This window comes from Trachinotus anak, unplaced genomic scaffold, assembly GCF_046630095.1.
Source record: "Trachinotus anak isolate AG129_WGS33_773 ecotype Australia unplaced genomic scaffold, CSIRO_AGI_Tana_v1 ptg000014l, whole genome shotgun sequence".
Lineage (NCBI taxonomy): Eukaryota > Metazoa > Chordata > Actinopteri > Carangiformes > Carangidae > Trachinotus > Trachinotus anak.
In genome coordinates, this window is record NW_027273865.1 from 8,073,283 (window position 1) to 8,096,205 (window position 22,923).

Below are 22,923 nucleotides of genomic sequence, written 5' to 3' on the forward strand. Positions count from 1 at the left end.
CAAAAGGAAACTGGGATAAATATTATTTAAGGTTTAAGGTTGTTGGAGATGGAGCTATGATGTGAAATGACACTTGTCTGAGTGCCTCCTCTCATTTCCAAGTGGGGACCTTGTATCAGACATGGTCAAGCAAGCCAGTGTTCAACAGAACAACCATTTCAAGAAGCCCCCTTTAAAGCTGAAGAAGCAATTTTGTCAAGATGCTTTTGTCTTGTCATATGAATTTCCTACTTCTCTTGGTTTGAACAGTACTTGCCTTGTTGTTTTGTGTCCTTTAAAAAAGATACTGTGTTACTTGGGGAACGATGAAATGAAAACCAATCTCATCATGTTTTCCTCAGCGCACAATCCTCAAGGTTAAAGTGGTAATTACACTGGCAACCCTGAAGCGACTAATAAAACTCATACCTTTCTTTGAGAAGTTGAAACACACATACACACACACACTGGTACACAAAGCTGCAACTCTAACTCTACAAGTAGTGTTGCATCTAAAAGTCAAAAGGATTAGAAGATGATAATGCCACAGACATCAGATATCATCTCCCTGTGCTGCCATGACACACATCTGTAGAAAATCCTCAAGTCGATGCTTGTCAAAACTGGCATCACCTTCAAATACCAAAGCAACCTAAAGCATTGAGTCAGACCCATTTCTGAATTTCCAAAAATTAGGATTCTTCCCTGGTGTTTGTGTCTTATATATACAGTTTAGATTTAGGAGCATTGTAGCTCAAAAAGTAAGATTATCCTCTCTTGCAAGCTACACAGGACGAGAGACTTGATTTGAGGAGGAAGCAGCTGTGCGGCATGGCAAGGTCAGAGGCCCATAATCCGCGGCCTCATTCATGCGAGATTAAAAACCTGCTCTGAGTTCTCATTAAGAACGCAGGGTTAGAAGATTAAAGACCAGCAAACAAAATGAAAGCAGTTTAAGCCCAATCCTGGAATTCATCAGAATACCAAAACCTTAAACTGTCATTACAACGTGAGATTAATGCAAAGCCCCCTTGAACTCTATCAGTCTTGATATATCTTCTGTGTCAGAGCCTATATTTCCTCTTTTTGTCCCCAAAATCTGGATGAAGATCTCTCACTTTTCTCTGTCATTTTTCTCCACCACTCCTCCCTGTTTTTTGTCACTGAAATCATTTTTTAATCATCATAATAAAATGCTGTCAGTATGAATCAGATCAGATTACTGCCATTATAATTACTAGTCCATTTTAATTTTTCATTTTACTTTGTTTTATATATATATGAAAATATATAGGATTGATGTATGTCCCTTTTACCTACTTTTCCAGTGATTCCAGTCATTATCCTCTGACAGAGAGACTCCACAATACTTTAGGTAGCAAGGATTAGGAAACATGAGGCGAGGGGAAAAACAAGGATTAGAAATTAAAACATCTGGAAGTTAGCTTGCTTGCAAAATTTCTAAAGGAGAATATTTGTATGCTAATAACACTCACAAACACTATTCAGTGTGGCACTCGTGGAGATTAATTGAGTTTTCCTGCAGTCTGACAGTGGCCGACTCTTTTAGGACCACAGATGTTATCTAGCAGGTCTTGTTAAACAAGCAGCGACACTGTGAGACAGATTACAAGATTGTGCTCGCTAAAACATCTTTTCCATATCCACTTTAATTTTGGGACAAACATGAGATGTCCAAAATGAAACAATCAAATTGTTAAAACATCAGAACAATATAAACCAAAATCTGTGACATAATAATATTGGTCTTCACCTCAGTAAACACCAGATTATACCCGGACACATCAATTAACTTTCACATTCCTTCTTCTCTGCAAGAATGCACTTTGCGTATAATTGAAATAGCAGCACTGCAGTGACTTCTGCCACTCCTGAATGAAGAACTATGGAGCAGATGTCCATATAGTGCTGAAGTTTCTTTAGCAGGGGTCAAAATCCTAGAGAAAGACACAATACTTGTACAATCAATCCCAGCATAAGGTCTATGACCTTCTTGCAACACAGCATAAGTCTTATAAGCTGTTGAGCTACTGTATCCTAACTGATTACATGCTGCAGTCACTATGAACTTCATTTTGGGGGTAGTGCAGAGAGAGGGGCTGTATCCCATTGACAGGATTATATAAATGAGGACCATAATACTGTAATCTCTCAGAGAAATGAGAGAAACCACGAGACGTGCCGAGCCCAGCTAGCTAGCACCCTGGTCTGCAACTGTCAGATTATCAACCAGCTGGTTGTACAGTGACAGATTACATTCACACTTGTTCTCACTCTCCTGTCCTCACTAACACTAGAGCCACAAGGAAATGTGCCTTTCAGGATGAGATCTGTCAAAAGGTCATGTTGTATCAGATTACGACTATTTAACAAGTCATGGAGAAATTGTCAGAATTGATCAGCGTCAAGAGCAAAGTGGAAATGCAAAAATGATGCCCGCAATTCTGCTAAGTAAATTGGTTTTTAATTAACTTTGCTGTTGTGAGGGTTAGACTCAGCAGCGAGTCGTTTTTTCAGTTTAGCAGTGCAGAAAGTTTAGAGGAAGCTATCATCCTTTGAACAGAGTCACATACTATTAAGTTATTCACACATTTGGTCCGTGTTGGTGTTGACTGGGTAAAATGGAAAGAGGTTTCCAGTGTTTTCCTATATTATAATTGACCAGAATTAATAGTTAAATCCTGTAACTTCCATTACAGATTAACTTGTGTTTCATTTGTGTTATTTGGAACGTTTTCTTGCTTTCTACTCACTGACTTTATTGCTCTTAAAACGATTTGACCAATGAGTGTCATACCAATTAAACGGTGAGCATCAAAATGTTGTCAGTTTTGTCAAATGCAATTGGCTGAAATTGCTGCTCTATGAACAATTTAAAACATTTTAAACAAGACTATGGGATTCGTCTTTATTAATAAAGTTATATGAATGTGTAGAATGGCATTCAAATCAAATGAATTAAAAACTCAATATTTTTGATAAGCACAGACTAATTCTTTCTATGTCTTCTGTACAGCAGAGGAACATGTGGTATAATCCTGGCTTGGATTTTTCTCTCCACCACAGCACTGAACAGAATCAATTGTCAAAAAAGAATCAATATTTGATAAAACTGCAGGAGCAAAACCTGTTTAAAAAATGGACAGAAACAACAACAAAACACTGAACGTCTTTCAGGTCAAAATCAAACAATCCATTGGATATTGGACTGAAACATCAGAAAAAGTAGTATTTCAACTGATTGTTTGATTTTAACCTTTGACCATTGACTGAGAGAACTCAAATAAAAGTGTAGCCTTCTGTAATCTCTTCAATGATGATTTTTGCTGTAGATCACATTGGGGGTAGCCGATAACTTCAAATTTGCACCAAACGAGTCCTGATTTCACGTCAGAATATCTTGAATTTAAATCTCACATTTACATTGTGGCCAGGAACAGTTAACCTTAACTTTTATAAACTTTTGAAAAGAACTAATTATGTGCATATACTGATGATCGTAAATCACTAGAATTAAATGCTGGGGCTGTCACATCCAACAGCTTAGCATTAATTTGAAGCAATGCTGCCTGTGTGATACATGAAATTATATTGTATCCCAAAAACCATCCAGTTAATAACCATAATCATTGTGTCCGTTTGCTAATTGATTGATGATAGGCAAGCATGACGTGGCATTGGACAGACAATTCTTTAGAAAAAAAATTTAAATTGAGGTAATGATTGTTATTCATGAATCCTACCCAACTGTCAGAAGCAATAATCATATCAAACCTGAAATTCTGTCACATCATTTTGAATGTGACACAAATCCTATAACGCAGAGACAAAAACAAGCAAAGCTCAGTGGTACCTGTCACATTTGGGGGAAGCAGAATTTCATTACAGCTGCAGGATTTTCTAATCTGTGTCAGGTCCCCTACAATCTCAAACCAGGAGTGTGTAATATGTGTTCATAATCCACTACCTAATGAGGATGTTATTTACAAGCCTAAGCCTGAGTGAAGTAAATATGGGCTTGAGCAGAGTCGAAAACAAGCATGGAAAAAGGTGATTCAGGGATGCTACAGGCCACGAGCTTGTGGAACACGTCATAAGCCAGTGTAATGATTTAGGTGACCACCCCCTTTAACAACGAATCCAGAGAACATCTCTTTATATATGCATCTCTCATGCTTTACATTCTCTACATGGGTTGACCTTTTTAACTATAAGTTTTAAATGCAGGACTGGATACGTAGCTTTACACCAATGCTAAATGAAAGAGATTTGCAAATGCATCATAGTTGGTTAATCTGGACAATTTAAGACTGCAAGAAACATCTATGTATCCCAAAAGAAGACCTTGGTTACATACAGTATAGTATGTAAGCATATAAAAATAAGTGTAATAAGGTTTTCTATAAGGTTTTCTATAGTGCAGGTCAACAACAATAGCAAGCAAACCTGATCTTACTTACCTTATAACCCCTCTTCTATGATAACATGAGTTAAGTTTCACATGAAAATTGTTCCCCAGAAATGGCCAAAACAAATGTTTTAAAGAGAAAATCCCAACAATCAAATGTGCAAGATGGGAAATCCACATTTTGAAAGACATACTGGTTTTACAAGAGCTCAGATTTTCTTGATGTAACCCAAACATTTGCGATAACATTTCCATGCTGTAAAGGAAAGACTTTGCATGCAGAAAAAGGAGGGATTAAAACCAAAACACCCAGAAATAAAAGGGTTAAGGATGTAATGTTCTCACATAACTTTAGTCATTCTGAAACAATTCCAACATGACGAAACTTATACATGCATACTCATGAATTTCATATATCAAAAGCAAAAAAAAACCCAAAAATAAAACAAAACAAGTATAGATGTTAAGCAATTTGATGAATAAAATTGGAAACAACCATCACTGAGTAAATCAAAAGATGCTTTGAAATACATGAGTACATACAAAAGTGGTAAGAAGTAGTGGTGTTATGTCAGTTTCTGTGCGCTATAAATATGAAAAGCAGAATCCTCTCAAACCTACTGCAGTTATTGAAATTAACATGGCAAACATGCCTCAAATGATACCACTTACCATCACGTACCCACAAAATCATGGCATGACAATGACATTTTTTCACACAAAACAATGTTACAATGATACAGTTTTGTTTTTTTTTTGTGAAAAACAGAAAGGCCAAGATGGTAAAGTGTCATGATGTCAGAAGTCAACAACCATCTGTCGTCATAAAAAGGGTTTCAAATGTATTCCTCCAATCGAGACTAAATGTTCATATGCTCTACATAAAAACTACTGAAAACACTAAATTCTGTGTTAAAAAGTTATCTGTTTTGATTGTATCAATGCAGTTCAACACATTCAGACTTGAAATTTTTTGTTGGCCCAGTGATTACTGTAGTCCTCTGACAACAACAATGACAACGCAAATGTGTAGTAAGTTCGTAACAGTCTTACATTGAATCCCCTTGTGTGTTAATACTTGTTGTGCCATTCACACTGGCCGACACTCACCTCCTCAATGTCCAAGTTTTTTCTGGATTTGTAAATAAACTCTCCAATCGCTACAAAAACTGAGAGGACTAGTCCGGCTGCCAGCACAATAAAGATTCCCCCTATGTTTTCCACACCCAGGGCGCTGGCCTCTTTGCTGTCCTCCTCTGGGCAGCCGTTCCCCCTCCACCATTTCTCCTTCATCATGTGCAGCTTCCCTTCCTCCTGAAGCTGCAAGATGGCGATGGTGACCTTGTCTCTGTAAGGGGAGCCTACAGCGGGAAACACCAGTAAGATTAAAAAACAAATCACGAGCCACATACCTTCAGGGTTTGTTGTCTTGTAGACATTTAGGGAGCATCTATTGCTTATCGTTGTTAGAGTGTAATTTGTTACTCATCAGTCTTACCAATTGGCGTTCCCACACCGTAGCCCTTTGAATCTATCAGGCCTCCGATCTGCGTGAGGTTGCAGTTGCGCTGGCTGATGTACTCGATGCTGGTCGACTCCATCAGAAGAGCGTAGTCCGTGGTGAGGACCCTCTGAATTCCCTCCCGGTTGTTTTTCACCAAGGCTGTGTTTTTCCTGCTGCTCATGAAGGCCCACATTTTCTCATATGTTGAGATCTTAGATTTCTGTTGAATCAGGATTTATGAAAGTTTAACACAATGCGTCTTGATTGTCAACACAGAACAGATGATGTTGACACATGGTCGGTGCTTGACGCTTGTCTCTAATATTTCAAATGAAACAGTATTTGCAGACTATCTGCTGTCTGGAGTTATAACTCTGATGCACGGCAGGAGATGGGACGTGACGAGTATGTACAAATCTAAGTTCATTCAATTTCTACCGCACATCCAGATAAACTGGTGGATGTGCTGCGAGCAAAACAATAAATCATTAAAATCTTTTTTGAAACACTGCACACAGGTTTTTCTTGAGCTGTGGGTATGAGGACATTTCTAGGCTACAAACCTTTTGCCCTGCTCTTTTTTCCCCAATTCCATTCTCTGCCAACCCATCAGAAAGCACACATCATGTTACTGTAATGACTGAGGACTGATGGCTAAAGGGGAAAACTTGTCAAGCTAACCCCCCAACACTGTTGTACAATTACTTTCCCATTTACTGTACAGTAGAAAGAAGGTTACCTTAAAAAAGGTCATGGTGGAGCCGTCCCTTACAGCTCCGTACTCTATTTTAGTTTGCTTGGCCAAGTCATCTGCAGAGTCAATTGGAGAGTCCATTCTCTCCACAGTGAGGAAGGCAGCCAAGTTGGCAGTGTATGAGGAGATTATTATCAAAGTAAAGAACCACCATATTCCACCAACTATCCTGGTAGAGAGGGCCTTAGGCATCAGTTCAGATCCTGTAAGACGATAACACATGGTACATTATAATTCTACAAACAAATACACCATTAGACAGTGATGACCGCAGTAACATTATTCTATAAACAAAGATGGTGGATGGTTGGGAAACATAATACAGTTCTAACTGCAGTAAGTATACCTTGCTGCATAAGGGCTCCAACTCCAAACCAGACACTATTTATTAGAGTAAAGTTGTTTTCAACCACATCTGAGTCAGGGTTGCAGGGGTGAGGGTTGTACCACTCATATGGAGTGAACCTGAAGGTGAAGAATTAAACAGTCACAATTAATGATGTGAAAAATATGATGATGATACTTGATGATGACAAGATAATACCATATTTTCGTCTGTGGCAACAGCTCATATTCAATCATTACTGCCTGTGTTTAACCTCTTTTCCAGCTCCTTTTCATCACATAATGCAAAGAGTAAAAAGTCATTTTGACTCCATTCTGACCAGGGACACAGAAACATTATTGTGGTCTTAAAGTGCAGCACCTTGTTGCAGCCAAAATTGGTTGGCTATTGATAAATTGACAAATCCATATTCTTTGGTCCCATTTTTCTTTAAGCTTCTTATGCATTGAAACTGAGTTTTGTATATCTACTCATCCTAAACCAAAGAACAAGTTTAATGTTTACTAAATCGTACATACAGTATGTGTCATGTATTTGTGAGTCAAATCAATCACTTTTTTTCCCCATGTAGCAGTTTACCTGGCAATGACAAACAGCACACAGCTGACACCAAGGCATGCCAGCAACACATACATCCAGATATCAGGAGACAGTGGGTTGAGGAATGAGAACACTCCTGGATTGGTGCCGTTGGGCTTGTGGTAGAGGATGCTGATCCCCAGTGTCATGAAGGGCTTGGAGAAATCTATCACCTTTTCCCTCACATACGTGATAGTGAGAGGGGCCACAGCGAGGTCGGCCACCTGGCACAGAAGAAAACCGCAGTCAGCTGACGCCATCTATCACTTGAATGCTTTTTCTCTAGCAGTATAATTGATTGATTGATTGATACTCACGTGGTCGATGAGCTCTCGCACCATGCCATTCCACTCCCCCTTGTCATTCTGAGCTCCATATTTGCCATCTGACACCAGCTTTACCTCGTAGGAGAAGCCCAAAATGTTGGAGAGCTCTTTGAGCAGGTCGAGGCAGTAGCCCTCAAAGCGGTCATTTCCATACAGCGGCTTATCAGATTTCTTATACATGACATACGGATTTTCCTGGAAAAAAGACACTTACGTTTTATCAAGACATGCCCCATCAATCACTGATTATACTGTAATGATTTTACTTTCACTCGTACCAGAATAGTAGTGACAATAAGTGTTCGGTTGGCCATTGAGTCGGTCACATTTGTGGATGAATCCTTGTTGTTGTCTGTTAAATTAAGGCCTGTTTGGGAGTTCCACACGCCAATCTGTAAGGAATGAAAAACCCAAATAACTACACTGACTGAACATCATAGCTCCTTATCTGTCTGAGTCACCTGCACATGACCAAGGTAGGCAATACAAAGAAGGGGAAAGACAAGTACTAAGAAGTACTAAGAAGTAAAACACACAGAGATGAGGGGGGAAAGGAAAGGAGCACAAAACACACATATCTTATAAAACTAAGTCATGTCCAGTACAGAAATGTTGAACATTTCCTCCGACCAGAACCTAAAACTGACTTATTATGAAAAGGGGAGACATCACAGAGAGCATCAGGAAGAATAAATTAGTGAACAGTCTCAATATTCCTTTAGTCTGCCAAGGCAGCTAAAGTACAGACCTTTTTCCACACTTTATTCAGGCGGTTGTTGCCTGCGATTGTCTTGCAGAAATAATAAAGAGAAAGCATTTTAATCATTGAGCCCTGAACTCAGAGAAAAGCACAACAGTGATGGTGACTTTTGGCTTTGAGACAAATGTGGAAAATAAATAATTACAAGTCTTATTTTGTTTTAAAAGCCAACTTTGCTTCCAGCTGTGTTAACTTGAGTTTAATATCTTAGTGAAGTGAAGAGACCTGTCATAAACATATAACAGGCCTGGGAATGACCTGCCAACACTGAGAGCAGTACTGTCAGTGATTAAAGGAACAACCACAAACTACACGTATTTGCAAAAGCTATGGGTCAAAACAGTTTATAAAAATGACTTTTTTGTGGCAAATTTAGGACACCACATTTCAAGATCTCTGTCTTTTTCTGTGTTTTGTACTGTATATTGTTTTACAGACAAGTCATCTTTCTGCATCTTTAGAAATAACTTGGAGTGAACTTGTTTGTCTCAGTTTTTCCTGCTCTGTTCAGCGATGTCTGGAGTACAATAACAGCCTGTACCGACAGTGGGTTACAGACACAGGTCAGATAGTTCACCTTCTCCAAGCCATCCTCCTTTAGGCTGATGACGTCTAAATCAAATTCCTTCCTCAGGCCGTCTGTCTTGTTTATAATTATTTGTCCCGTCAAGCCGTTCCATTGTGCCTGTGGCAAAGAGAGGGCAGAGAACAAAAGCAATGAATCCCTCAGTTTTTGTTGTCAAGTACATCAATGCAAAGTCAAGCAGAAGCCCGGAAAAATGAAAACAATTCTTAAAAAATGAATAATTGATGAGCTCTCCATTAAACAATGAAAACTGACAAAGGCTAACTGCATTTTAATGGACGATTTTGCATTGGCTGGATGCTGAATGGAAATATTTAGTGTTTCTGAGTATAGACCATGGTGGACGTTGATTTAAACAGACCAGGCAGGCATGGCCTCTGTCTTGAGAGGAGAGCAGTGGGTGGGCAGCGGAGCTCAAAGATATTTGAATGCAGTTAATAAAGATGTGAGCTCACTTGAATAACAGTCAGGTTAAATCTCTATTACAGAGGGCTTAGAGAAATGGTCTGCATCTCAATTCTGCACTGACTATGACAGAATAAACTGAGAAGCCAGTTTTCTTTATGGGAAGATGACATGGCTACAAATCGATCCAGCCCATGGTATTTCATGCTTTCAAATGTTTCTGGATGCTAATCAAAGTGTAATTAAAGGGGCAATTCACACCAAAATACACACACAGAGGGTAGATCCCAGGCTTAAAACACACAAGAAGGCACATTCCTATTTGAGACTGTTGCACAACACATAAATATCTCCATGCTCCTTGGAAGCAGGTGATGTTGCGCCAGAATTCCCTCCATAGCTCCATTACATTCAAAGGAGACATAATCTAATCACACACTGATGAAAAGACTTCAGCTGCGTAAACAAAAGCATGCCGCTGCTCCCTAATTTACATACTGAAAAACTGGGTCACTCATGATAATCCATACAACTTGTTTTGAACAGTTTGGTTTCGTCCTGCACAAACATAAGACAGTTGGCTGGTATCCTTTGCAGGAAAGTAGTTCTGAGCGGAACTTGCGGATTATTGTGAGTAACTGTCATAGTAATAAACTGTGGTTGTGTTTGAAAAAGGACAGCAGGCTGAAAATATCAGTCAGATACATTGGGGAAATAAAGCATGGTGTACAGGAGAAGAACTGTGTGACGTTTATTTTTCAAGAATTTGTATTGAAGCTCACACCAGTGCAGTCGCTTTGTATGTGCTCCCAGAACTAGAAAGTATTGGGGGCACTGTGACTGACACAAACCAAATGCCACTGAGGACATAGTACTGGCAAAAGCTGCTACAAGTCACACCAAAAATGAATAAATAGATTATGAGGTAAACTGTCCCTCACTGAATAATTCATCATAATATGATCTAATAATCTGGGTTACTAATTCAGTGTAATGCTACACATCCAATCTCAGTATACTCTAAAATCTCTGTTGTTACAAATCAATTACAGGTGTATTAAGAGATGCCAAACAACAATGAGCTACGTCAGAGAAAATAATCCCAATCAGTCCCCTGGAACCAAAGCAAAAGCATCCTAAGCCATTAATACATACAGCAAGCAATAAGACAGTAAGAGGGAAATCAATCTAACTCCATGGTGCTATAGTGCTGCACTGATTCACAGGCATTACATTATGATTTAAGCTCTGAATTTTACTCTAAACAAAGAGAAATGCACATTATTAGAAGGGTATTATTCTGCATTGCAACTCACATGCACAAGCACAATATTACAAAGTTTAAACTGGAAATAAACCAGGAGTTAATGTTTCTATAAAAAGTTTCTAATGCAAAGATCCTCAGCATCTATAGACAGTTACAGGGTATCATTTGATTTAGTTGCTCTTTGATTAGACCGCTTCACAGTCTTATTGCACACATCTGTGAGACCTACTTGACCCCTAAATCCAGATTTATTCCTGTCATTAAGTCTCTTTTTTAAATCCTCACCAATCAAAACTGTCTCTGCTTCTATCACCACGTGTTAGTTTCATTACTGTACACGTAGGGATGACATTGATCTTTGTGAACTTATCCAGACGATATGAAGGATAAGAATGAGATTTCAACACAGCACTGAGACCTCACTGAGCATCCGTTAACACAAAGAGAGAGGAAACTGTGAAAAATTAGAAAAACTCTTTTCCTCTTTCCAATTCTCCTTCAAGCCTTTCATGCCACCCTCACATGTTCATGCATATGCATCCGTATGTTTCAGGAAACAGTCAAGTACACAGAGCTGAACCTGATTTTCTTGAGCTGTGAGCTCTTCATCAAACTTTCTCAAAAAAACTTGACTTTCAGTATTTATATATATATATATATATATATATATATATATATATAAAATTATATTTGTCTAACACAGCATTGACCCCTGCAGGGGCATTTATCCTTTCCCTCCCCCACTAGAGCAGAATGCAGGCCAAGCTGCAGCACAACAACCCTGGAGTCAGAGTCTTTCTTGAGGGCCCTTCAGACACCATAGTTAGTTTATAGCTAACTTAAATTCTTTATGCGTTGCTACTGCTGATAATTTTCCAAAGTGTACCCCAATGTTTTAGATTTTTTTTTTTTTTAATGTATTTATCGACCCTCCAGGAAGCCACTGATTTCTGTACAGTATCAAAATCACCCTGCAGAGAAATTACTTGCTTTTCCAAAGCAGTCATATTTGTCAAAAAAACCTGCAGTGGAAACACAGGGAAAAGTAATGGAAAATACATATAAACCATTCTACTAACATTTAAAATTTTTCAATAATTGTCAAGTCAAGCTTTGGGAGGCTCAGCACACCATTCTCAGCTCCAATACAAAACACTTATGAGGAGACTTGTTACCGGATACATTAAAACTAGTGGGTAAAATACGACACCTGGCAGTCACCACTTATGATAACTGATAAAATAAGGATAGACAAGATGTTCACAGTCTCAGATTAAAGAAAGATTCAAACCTCTTCAACTGTTTTGATAAAGTAATAATATAGAAACCAACTGTCATGGTTTCTACCCGTTCCTAGTATCGGTTTGCCTGACACTAACCTCACATCATTTCAGACCCTGCTATTCCATCACCCCCCCAGCAGTCGTCCTCAGCTCTTCCTGCCCTTCCTCAGTCACCTGATCTCCACTTGCCCAGACACCTGGGCCTCCTTCGCCTAATCAGCTCCCTGAGTATACATGTGTGCCAGCCTCCTTCAATCACCACCTTCTCCACCAGATTGTCTAGTGAGCTTTTGTTAAGCCTTTACCCCGATGACTAATTAACTATGTGGTAAGCTTTGGAAAACATCAGCTGGTAAAGTGCAGTACATATGATTTGTTGTAAATGGGCTAAAGCATGGAAAGAAACCGCGAGTACGATCCTTTAAAATCAGTGCACTGTGATAAAAACAGCTTGAACCGGATAGAGAGGCTATAGGATGTTATGATGTTATGTTAATCATCAGTGGGCAAGAAGTTCATATTTCATGTTTTAGTGTTTGTGTAAAAATGCTGATCACAAGGCTAATTATAGACAATATCTGCTGAGGCTGTGAAGTTCCTTTACTCTCACGCCGCTCTCTGGGTTCTTTGGCATTTCCTTTGTCCTTCAATATTATGTCCCCACTCGTAATTGAAAAGCTCATTTGTGAAAGAAATGTTTAATTAGAGAGAGCAATATAACAGGAGCGCTTATTAAATTCAAATGAATATACAGTTTGGACAGTTTGTTCTTCAGGCTCTCTGCTTGTGCTACATTCAATTTGAAAGAAAGTAACGGATATTATAACAAAGTGCCAAGTCTTGGCTTTAATTTGAGAGGGTTTATATTAATATAGAAAGAAATGTGTGGGACTCAGTGACAGACATCACCAGATGCTTTGTATCTGTCTCTGGTGATGCTCTTTCAGGCTTTCACTGCTGCCTCCTTCAGCTCTAGCTTGTTGTGGTGTGTTTCTGCCTTTAGTCTGATCTGCAGCAAGTGGCCCTGCAGCTCAGTCAGAGATCAGGTGACTGACTCAGCCATTTAAGGATATTCCACCTGTTCACCCTGAAAAGTTCTTTGGTTGCTTTGGCCGTGTGTGGAGACTCATTCTCCTGCTGAAGGATGAACTGTCGTCCAATCAGTTTCAATGAATTTGGCTGAATCATTCAGCATTAATCCTGCCAGCAGTAAAATCATCAATAAATGCCCGCGTGCCAGTTCTGTTGGCTGCCATACAAGCTCAGGCCACAACCATGTTTTACAGATGAGCCGGTGGCTTTGGGTCAGGAGCTGTTCCTCTCTTTCCTCATCATTGTGATTCAAAGTTGATTTGTGTTTCATCAGTTCACTGAAGCGTTTTCTTCGTACAGCCCGTGCTCTGTGTTTTTGAGGATTAACCAGGGGTTGGATCTTGCGGCGAATCCTCTGAGGTTGGGTCTTGAAGACATCTATTGTGTGCCTACATGCCGGAGAGCATTCTTGACTTGCTGTGCAGTAGAGCTGCACAATATGCAAAAAGAATCATATTGTGATGATTTTGGAAGACATTGCGATTGCAACATCAGTTATGATTTCAGTTGGAATGATTGTGTTTGCATTTCATTCTCACTGAAAAAAAATCTAAAATGATGATGATGTGATTTTTGTTGGAGCTTAGACCAAACAAGCATGTTCCCTTACATCTGGAGAATATGATTTGTAGCCCGGGGGGTCTCTGTAGCACCACAATGCTTATGTGTACAACAATGATGGTACACATAAAAAATTGCAGCAATTTTTTTGCAGCTCCTGCGATTTGGATATTGCACTCTGCAACCTTGCAATTTCAATTATATTGTATTTTTATTACCGTAATATATGTATATTATATTTTGATTAATTGTGCAGCCATACTGTGCAGTCATTCAGCATCCACAAGACTCGTACTCCCCGGTCAATAGGTCATTTGCCATTTTCTAGTTTTCCTGTGTGCAGGAAAACTGTGACTGTGTCACTGTTGATTGTGGCAAACCAACTGCTTTTGATATCTGATAGATTCTTTATTTTTTAGCCTAATTATCACCTTCTTCACTTGCACAGTCAGCTCTTCACTCCTCATATTAACAGACAACTCCACTCCAGTCTGAATGGCAACTCCCAGTCAAAAAAAAGGACTATATCTCACATACAACTGCATGAACCCACTAGAATATCCATTATTTTATTATTATATTTATTTTATTTTATTTATATTTTAAATTGGTTAAGCTGAAGCACTGAGCCTGAAGAACCAACACTTGTAGCTGTTGACATGCTTCTAGTCTGGACTGTATCTTAGCATGGCAGAGAACGTCCACTTTAACAATTGAACTGGGATAATTCCCACTGAACACGCAGCATGTTTCAAACTGTCAGTATTTGCTTTTAAATGCGCCTCTGTCTCACTGTGTTCTTGTCCCATCTGTTGTCAGATCAATATATTGTAAATTAGTATTCAATTTGAGGAATAAAATATTTTAAAAACTGTCTAAAATCTTTATTATCCTCTCCTGTTTAAACGTTCATATTAAAAGCTGCAGCTGAACAGCTCTTGTCAGGAGCCATGTGACAACCCACAAGAAGCATCTAAGAAACATCCGCCATGCATCACCTGACGTCAACACCTATCTCCTGAGAAAAATGATTTTGAATACAATCATCTCACACACGTCCACATCTGGTCCAACGCTATTGTCTCTGCCCCTGCACCAAGGGAAATGAAATAGAGACAGCAGGCTGTGAGATGGATGTATGTCACACATTCATAAACCTAACTCACGTCTTTGAGCATGTTCATGAAGCGTGATCCAAAGCGCCAGGGTTTGTGTCTGTGGCACTGAAGGGAGCTGACAGTGATCTGGGAGGTGCGTTGCGAGGCGGCAGCCACCATGTAGACGGCATCGTACATCAGAGCGGCTTCGGTCTGAAAGAGGAACGCGGTCGTCATCATCCATCAGTGGGGATCACAAATCACATGTCATGCATTTATCACATCAGGGCTGCTGATGTACATGTACAGCACCATATGGTTTCTTAAAGCATACCTGTGAAAAAAAAAAAACATGCAGCGCTACTTCTACAAACTACATGGAGAGCAATCAAACAGGCAACCACAATCAGCCACAGTGAGCACAATTTGGTGAGCAATTTTACCCAAAGTACCTTTCTGATTGTACACACAATCAGAAAGCAAGATGGTGGATTGCGGAATTCTATACTCAAGTGTGGGCGATGAGGGGCTGCGATTAAACCTCTGTAAAGGTCTTTGGCAGCGTCCCGCAGTGGCCTATGTGTTCAAACATTTACATATAAAATCTCTCAGTGATTGGGTCTGTGTCTAGAATATGGCCTTATTTGATATCAGAGTATTGTCTTTGGCCAAGTTTATGTAAATAAAATGTCACATCAGTTCAATTTGAATCATTTCCCACTGATTGTGGATGTTTTGGAGGGAAATTGTGTTTGTTCCTTTACTCTTTTAAAAAACGTAAAAACCTGCCATGCACACACATTGTTCACGATACAAATCAAATCAGAGAAAGAAAACAGCGTGGAAATCAGAGGCTATTGACCAATCGATTGTTTTCGACTTTTCTGGGTTGACAAGCTCGTAAACTGTTCATATATTTTTTATTGTCTAATTTTAAAGAGGTTTAATGGGCTGTCAGTGACCTGTTTACAGTATGTGAGGACAGTCACATCACTGTCCCCGCTGAGACACATACCCCCTGGCAGTTGTTGGACTATAAACGTGAGGAATGAAAGTGGGAAGGTAAACGTAAACTCACTGTCATCATCCCCTCCATCATTCCTGTCTCAGCTTTGGACGGAGCCTGCAGTCGTTCCATGGCCCACCTCTCCACCACTGAGGCCACCTGAGGGCTGTCTATGTTGAGCAGTCTGAACCCCGTCATGTTGACCCCACTGTAGCGGTATGGCTCCAGGTCAAGGGCAAACAGGTCCTATAGAGGGACAATAACAACATATTCTGCTTAGACAGACCTAAAAGAAGATGTGACTTATTCAGTAAGGGTAAAGGGACAAAAACAGTGGCACAATATTCAGTGTAATATTATGAAATTCAGCTAAGGGCACTGAAAACATCCAGCAATCTTATTATAAAACACACCACAGATGTTTGAGCCCATCTGCATAATCTTTGCATAACAGAATCTCTAGGTGAACACACACATCTAAACATACGTAGGATAAAAGGACACCTAATTAAGACAATGCAACAGTGCTACCAATGCACGCAATCATCAGGTTTTTCAAAGCAGTTTCAAAGGGAAAACCTTAGCATATATGTTCAATAGCACAACCGCCAGGTGATCTTAAGAATAAAGACATTTTAGAAAGGTGATTTTCTTACCAGTGTGGTGAAGAAGAAGTGGTAGTATTCAGTCATCATCCCCATGGACAAGATCTACATAGGATGTGGAAGGAAGGAGTGGTTTAGAGTTTTCTCTTCATCTTTAGATTCACACCAGATTTTTCCTTCAGCCAGGAAAAATAATCTGCAACCACATTTATATTTCTGTCCTTGAACTCTTTATTTCATTTCATTTCATCCGTTTTCTGTATTGTCTCATTCTGTATTGTTTGCATGGTTTGCATTAACACATATTGGAGTGAATAAACTGTATATCACAATTTGCTTATGTCAGCGAAGTGTCCAATTAATCTTCTGTGCAGCTTTTAGCTCTAAATGTGTATGTCTGGCTCAGAAATAGGCTCTGCTTGGATTTGGAAATGAACATAGGATTTCTGAAGGGGATAGAATTTGACTAATCTCGCACATAGTGAACATTAAACCAAAAGCAATGAGGAATGCAAAAATAGCACAGGGAGTCTTCTCCATTGAAAAATTCATATGGATTTCTGTGCACTAAGTGGGTTTCTGACAGAGTATTTCATTTCAGGTATGAAGTTAGGGAACTTAACTCTGAGGGCAATGGCCTCTGCCAAGTGTGGACAACATGCTGGTAGATGTTTGTGTTATTTACCTGCTTGAGAACATCAGCTGATGTTTGGTAAGAGCAGTCAAAGATGACGTAGAACTCCTTCCCCTTCTTCATCTCCTTCAGCAGAGGACGGGCATCTTTACTTCCTGTTGGCAGCTGACGGATCTTGATTTTAATGCTGTATCTGGATGGAGCTTTGATCAACTCTTGCAAACGAATCAGTCCTTCAATTAGAAAACAAAGAAAGGCATCATTAGACTCAGCGATCACATATAAAGCCACCGTATGTAGGTATTTTTATTATGCTCCAAATAAAAACCTCATCCATGGTGTACTTCAAAAAAGGCTGTGTAATTAACAGATTTGTGTGTTTAGGTTTCATGGTAAGTGGTAAATGCATCTGCGTCAGTGACTGCTTATTTGATACTCTCTCAACAGCCTAATTTGTGAGAAACCTTAGGCGGCTTTAGTCGAGATGGTGAGCAAACTGATAATGAGAAAACAGAACAAAACCCACCTAACAATAAACCTGTCATCTTTTGTATTTACCCAACATTCACTGTGTCAATGTTACCTTGCCTTCAGATTATAATGACAGGATCTGACAAGGCCACATTAATAAACAACTGAATCATATACAATCTAAAGGCTTTTGTTAGCACCATAAAACAACATAACAGAGCTTCATGGGAGCAATTATATATATATATATATATATATTTTAATTTTCAATGAAATATTTGAGTTGCTCATTTTTTTTTTATCCTTTACATTATTTGATAACTATTTCTGCAGGATGTGGACAGAAAACACAGTAACTTAAACTTCATTACTAATCATCTCCAGAGTAATTTACTAGCGCAGCATTACGTTGTACAGTAATGATAGCATATCACAGTTTCCGGCTATGACTTTCAAAATAAAAGTTCGTGTTAGGAAAAAGTGAAGCATTTTAATTAGTCCTGGGAATAGGAGGCTGCGTGTGGGGCAGGTGCAGAGGTCCTGTTTGTGACTGAAATATAAAGGTGTGTTAACGGTGTGTGTAACCTCGACACATCATGCCAAGAAATACATCTGCTATGAAACTTCATTCCTTTTTCGAGCCAAACATTTGCTAACATTTGCGCGGTGATGCTAGTGCACGACCAGGAAGGAAAAGAGGCCGCGGCCACATACACACGCAGGAAAGGCGGGAAATTGAGCTCTGCAGTGAAATGATCATTTTAAATAGTAGGATTACAATGACTCCATCAGATTCTTGCATCGCCGCTTCACGGACAACCAGACTGCGAGGGAATATTAATGACTGGCCTGCCTGGACACCGCTGTCAGCACAATCCGCGATCACGAAAACAAACATGGTGACACGGAACAGATGGTGCTGTGACCTCTGTCTGTGGAGTCCGACCAGGTGACAGGACGCCATGTTTGTTTGCAAATACAAGGTCAAAGAGGAAGCTCTTCTAAAGGTAGGAAACATGCTCCTTCTTTCCCCTGCTGTGTGATACAGTTTGGAGACTGGATGTTTGTTTGTTTTTTTTCTGGCAAGTTTTATGCTTTGGGCTTGTTGCGCAGGCTGTGATGCTAATGGAGGTATTTTATGTGATTAATTTATTTCTGTATGACATTTCATAAAGAGCAGTTCACTGGTCGTCTCATTGTACTGGCTGCTGGATTCTCTTCCAGTCTGATGAGTGCAGGCCTGATGTGGTGCAGCAGTCATGGACAGGCAAGGTTATTTCACGGTGGCCACACAGCAGAAGTTTGATGTTTTGGGATGACAGTCAGCGCAGGTTTCTATGCAGCCATCTGGTTTTTGGGCTCGGCATATGTCCGCAGTGTGACTGCAGAGTTATTTAGCACATAGGGGTTTTATATCTGCATACAGACGCAGTTGAATTTGGCACTTTGTTTGTGTAAATCTGTGGTTTTAACCATAGTGCTTTTTTCACTCTATAAATTTGTCATGATGACCTATGGTAAATTGTTTTATATGTACCCTTAACATGACAATTTGAACATGATGGCGTAAACTAGAAATGCAATATATATATGTGATTCACTGGTTATCATCTTTATTGGTGATGTATTTTCTGTGCGTTGACTATACGGTCAATCGACAATTGTTTAAATGTCAGAGGTACACCAATAAACCTGTGGTATAATCTATATTATTTTAGCTATTTTAATTATATTAAAGGTGTAGAATAACCTAGGAAAAGCAGAAATATTTTCACACCAACATCACTATCACAACAAAGGCACATCACCTCAGACCTATAACAACAGATAAACTAGTTGACGGTCCAAGAGGGATCTTCAGGCTGCCAACTGAAGAGACATCGTGTGAACAATATTTACAATTATCTGTTTCCCTTTAATGAGTCTGAAAAGCTTTTTAATACTGGTTGGCACAGAAAGTTTAAATGAGAATTTTTACTTTTTTACTGCATTTTCATCTTTAAAGAGTTTCACCCTCTCGTCAGGCAAGTCCCTGTTTCCTCCAGCATTATCTTAACAATGTATTGTCCCATACCAGGGTATCTTCCCAGCATTGGTCCCCCAGAAAAGGAGGGAGGTTTCTCCTTAAAGGCTGCACATGTTTGCGTCTCATATAGAAATCTGACAGATACATGCAATAATTATGGTGGACATATGGTCATATATACTGTACACATAAATATTCATACCCCAACATGTATTCCCACATATCTTTGTATACAACCACATATATATTCACACATCTATACATAATACACAGTGAGGTCATTTTATGTAGGGCTGCTTATGGCAGAGACACATGGGAGGTGTAGTTGTTTGGTTTTTGTTGGCTGCTTGCTTTTGCTTATAGATCAACTTAAATGATGTACTCCAGCCGCTCCACATGACTCCTCATCACTTAACTTTGATGCCATGACGGTCGATTCATCCTAACACCAACAAACACTTCAACAGGACTGATATCGCACACACATCTATACACTCAGTCATTGTTGCTTGTTTTCTATTTACATTCACCCTCAAAGATATAAAAGGAGTGGAGAAAATACTAGAAACACCTCTCTGTAGTCAGTCTAACAGCACACAAACTGCAGCCTCATAAATGACAATAATGACTCTAAAGCCCTTTCCACAAAAACCGAACAGTATAACCTCCATGAAGATGGACTTCACTATAGAGCTGTTGTATTATTGCAATAGTTAAAAGTAAGGATACCTAATAAACTGGCAACTGAATGTACAGTATACATACATACAAGCATGTCAACTTGTTGCCACATTTTTATACATTTAGTTATGTGGCTATATTTTTATAGCTCTACCTATAAATATCAGGGACGTGTGCACAGCACTTCTTTATATCAATGTACCGTATTTTCCGGACTATAAGGCGCACTTGAAAGCCTTTCATTTTCTCAAAAAACGACAGTGCGCCTTATAATCCGGAGCGCCTTATTTATGGATTAATTCTGGTTGTGCTTACTGACCTCGAAGCGATTTTGTGTGGTACACGGCGCTCTGTCAGAATGTTTTAGTACGACTTTGGTAAACTACAAAGCCGCACCGCTTGCAGCATCACAGCTATCGTAGTCAGGAGCGTCGCAGAGTAATACATGCTGTGCTTCACCATAATATTACAGTGTGTGTGTATAAGGACCTATAAGGAGTTATTGTGAATACGCAAACGTTTGATTTAGCGGTATCAGACTGTGTTTTTTTACGTGTTACAACTGAACAAGGTTGGGAGTTATTGTGAATACGCTCATTAACGTTTGAACAATGTTGAGAGTTATTGTGAACGCGTTTAATAAAGTCTGACTTACTTATCTGACTGTTTTGTTTGGCTTAATGCGCCTTATAGTCCGGTGCGCTTTATATATGAAAAAAGTTCGAAAATAGACCATTCATTGACAGTGCGCCTTATAATCCAGTGCGCCCTATAGTGCGGAAAATATGGTAATATTGATGTCAGTGGTTGGTTGATAAATTTGGAAGAAAAAAAAAAACTGGAGTATGTTTCCCCCCCTCAGCACCACCTAAGAGGTAGTTATTTCCGGGGCAACCTCAGGTTGTGCCCAGCGCAGATTAAATCCACAGTGAGACTGCATCTGTAGTGAAAATGTTCTCAGCTGACAGAGGCTGGCCCCAGTGTAACCACAAGCTGATTCTGTAGTGCTGTTTGCCTGCAGGCAGAGCTGAGTATCAAATTCGATATTTTTATTGACCACCCGAATTGGTTTGATGCTATCGAGGAATGAAAAATATGTTGTCATTCAGTCATTGAATCTCATCAGCGTCATTGAGCCAGTAAGCATGCAGGATGCTTGGACCAAAATCTAGTAATGCTGGTGATTGGCTGTTTATTCAGACAAACATGTTTGAGTGTGTAAAGAGACCGATCTTAATAATAAAAATTAAGGTAAAACTGAAGTTTGTTCTGTAATGTGAATTGTAATTTTCTTTTTGGTAAAATGGATTTCCTAAAATTGGGATTGAAAAAAGAATCGTTAAACATTCGTTAACGTAATGTCCTTGGACTCTGGGATTACCGCCATGTCTCCTGTCATCAACTCTTATCTTCACTCACCAGTTGCATCCTCATAGACCACAGTGACCGTCTTCCACTTGTAAAACTGCACTATGTCCAACACAGCTCGGCTTATGGAGGCGTACTCAGGGTAGAGATTAATGTAGAAGCTGTCTTTGTTGTCCACTGAAGGGTGTTTCCAGCGTGTCTGGATGTGAGGGACTTCCAGGGCGTTACAAATAGACTGGACCGCACTGACAGATGAGCTGTGAGAGGGGCCAAATACGGCCCCAACACCCAATGCCAACTGGTCGCAGGCTGCAGTAATGAAACAGGAAGTGGGGAGAGAAAGTAACAAATGACCAACAGGACAGACTCTGGAGTCAACAACAATCTCTATAATTGATTCCTCATCACAAAAGGCTTTTACGATTTAATGAAATGATCCTTACCTCTTCGTGAAGCCTCGAAACTGTCAAAAAGGTTTATTCTCTGGATGTCATAGGTCAATGTGGTGTTTGGCATTAAGGTCCGGTTCCTGTTTATGTTGGTTACAGCAAATTTAAAGGCCAGTTCTTCAACACTAATGGGCTCATTTTCAAGTGTCTCAAAGATGCCCCCTGTAGGAAGAGGAGAAACGGGGATGGTGAGAATAGCAGCCAGATCATGCTGAGGTAGTAACAGAGAAGTTTAGTCAAAGTCATTCACCTCCATTAGAGCGTTTTATTGCAGTTTCAAGGTGACCACAATTGAATTCTCACAGTTGTATAATGTGGACTGATTTTCCATGTCCTTGTATCACATAATGCTACTAAAGGACCTGGCTGTGATGACAGGATTTAATCTCATTCAGAGAAAAGCTTGATCTTTACTGACTTTACCCTCTTACATGGCCTAAATTTCTCAAGCTGACACAATAGCTTTTATAAAAGAGTGGGCTGATTTTGTTAGGAAAGCATGTTACACCTTCAGTTCATTACAGGGCAGCTCCACAGTCAAGGCATCTAGTGAGTTAGAATATCCAGTGGTACATTATCGAAGCATCATCTTTCTCTCCTTTTCATGTCAAAATAGTAATTCACTCTAGCTCCACAGATTAACAGCTGCGCTGATTCACCTCGTATTTGCTGTCTTTTACAATTTGTTGCTCTGGACAACATTCACCTTTGATGA

At 39.5% G+C, this 22,923-nt stretch overlaps 1 protein-coding gene across 2 annotated transcripts in view; it reads right to left on the reverse strand.

The window, feature by feature from the left end:
• Window positions 1–1,631: 1,631 nt before the first annotated feature.
• The window catches only part of LOC139631949 (glutamate receptor ionotropic, kainate 1), a 29,886-nt gene continuing 8,594 nt past the window's right edge, over window positions 1,632–22,923 (reverse strand). Inside the window, exons 2-16 of one of the 2 annotated variants that reach the window (XM_071496636.1) lie at window positions 22,203–22,370; window positions 21,811–22,068; window positions 17,265–17,446; window positions 16,631–16,684; window positions 16,047–16,220; window positions 15,038–15,181; window positions 9,255–9,362; window positions 8,666–8,707; window positions 8,196–8,309; window positions 7,909–8,112; window positions 7,592–7,815; window positions 7,013–7,131; window positions 6,652–6,869; window positions 5,907–6,132; window positions 1,632–5,769 (exon numbers count right to left, since the gene is read on the reverse strand). In XM_071496636.1, the coding sequence (XP_071352737.1) occupies window positions 5,480–5,769; window positions 5,907–6,132; window positions 6,652–6,869; window positions 7,013–7,131; window positions 7,592–7,815; window positions 7,909–8,112; window positions 8,196–8,309; window positions 8,666–8,707; window positions 9,255–9,362; window positions 15,038–15,181; window positions 16,047–16,220; window positions 16,631–16,684; window positions 17,265–17,446; window positions 21,811–22,068; window positions 22,203–22,370 (2,525 nt within the window). In that variant the 3' untranslated portion in view covers window positions 1,632–5,479. The remainder of the gene's footprint in view (window positions 5,770–5,906; window positions 6,133–6,651; window positions 6,870–7,012; window positions 7,132–7,591; window positions 7,816–7,908; window positions 8,113–8,195; window positions 8,310–8,665; window positions 8,708–9,254; window positions 9,363–15,037; window positions 15,182–16,046; window positions 16,221–16,630; window positions 16,685–17,264; window positions 17,447–21,810; window positions 22,069–22,202; window positions 22,371–22,923) is intronic. The other variant, XM_071496637.1, reaches the window with a different exon arrangement.